At 69.5% G+C, this 714-nt stretch overlaps 1 protein-coding gene across 3 annotated transcripts in view; it reads right to left on the reverse strand.

Annotated features, from left to right (window-relative positions):
- CTNNBIP1 (catenin, beta interacting protein 1) overlaps window positions 1-714 on the reverse strand; it is a 16,876-nt gene that overhangs the window by 11,891 nt on the left and 4,271 nt on the right. For all 3 annotated transcript variants that reach the window (XM_004678497.2, XM_012722775.1, XM_012722776.1), the window contains exon 2: window positions 343-461. In XM_004678497.2, coding sequence (XP_004678554.1) covers window positions 343-438 — 96 coding nt within the window. In that variant the 5' untranslated portion in view covers window positions 439-461. The remainder of the gene's footprint in view (window positions 1-342; window positions 462-714) is intronic.

Below are 714 nucleotides of genomic sequence, written 5' to 3' on the forward strand. Positions count from 1 at the left end.
CTCCTTGGGAGCCTCCCTGTCTGCTTCCTCCTGCCCCCTCTGGGCTCCCTTAGGACACACACGTCTGGCCCAGACTCAGCACAGGGTGTAAAGGCCCCAACATGGACCCCAAATCTGGACAAGCTGGGCTCTGTGCCAGTCAGCGACACCACGGCCCAGGGTCCCGCACGACCGGCCCTGCTCTGGTGGCCCCGGCCCTGTCCCCGAGCCCTCGGACCCCAGCCCCGGCCCCCAGCCCCCAGACCTGGCCCCCGGACCCAGCCCCTGGCCCTTAGCCCCCCATTCCTCACCTCCTGGTCCCCAGCCCTGACCCCCAGCCCCTGGCCCCCGCACCGCACTCACGTTCGAGCCCATCTTCCTCAGCATGAGCAGCACCCGGACCTTCTGCTGGATGTACATCTCCTCCGGACTCTTCCCGGGAGCCCCCTCGCGGTTCATCCCCTGGACAGCTCTGTAGACCCCTGCAGAGCAAGGAGAAGCCCCCGGGGGTCAAGGACAGAGCACCCCAGACAGACACACAGGGTGCTGGGCAGAAGGCGGCCCACTCAGCACTTCAGGCCTCTTCTGAGCTCCAGAGCAGGAGCCAGCTGCGGGCCCTTCCCACAGTCTCTGACCCCTCCGGCCAGCTCCCTGCAAGGGCGCGCCCCTCAGCCAGCAGGGCGCCCCTCAGCCAGCAGGGCGCCCCTCAGCCAGCAGGGCGCCCCCGGCCAGCAC

Source organism: Condylura cristata, unplaced genomic scaffold, assembly GCF_000260355.1.
Source record: "Condylura cristata isolate star-nosed mole 26May11 unplaced genomic scaffold, ConCri1.0 scaffold00008, whole genome shotgun sequence".
NCBI classification, from domain to species: domain Eukaryota; kingdom Metazoa; phylum Chordata; class Mammalia; order Eulipotyphla; family Talpidae; genus Condylura; species Condylura cristata.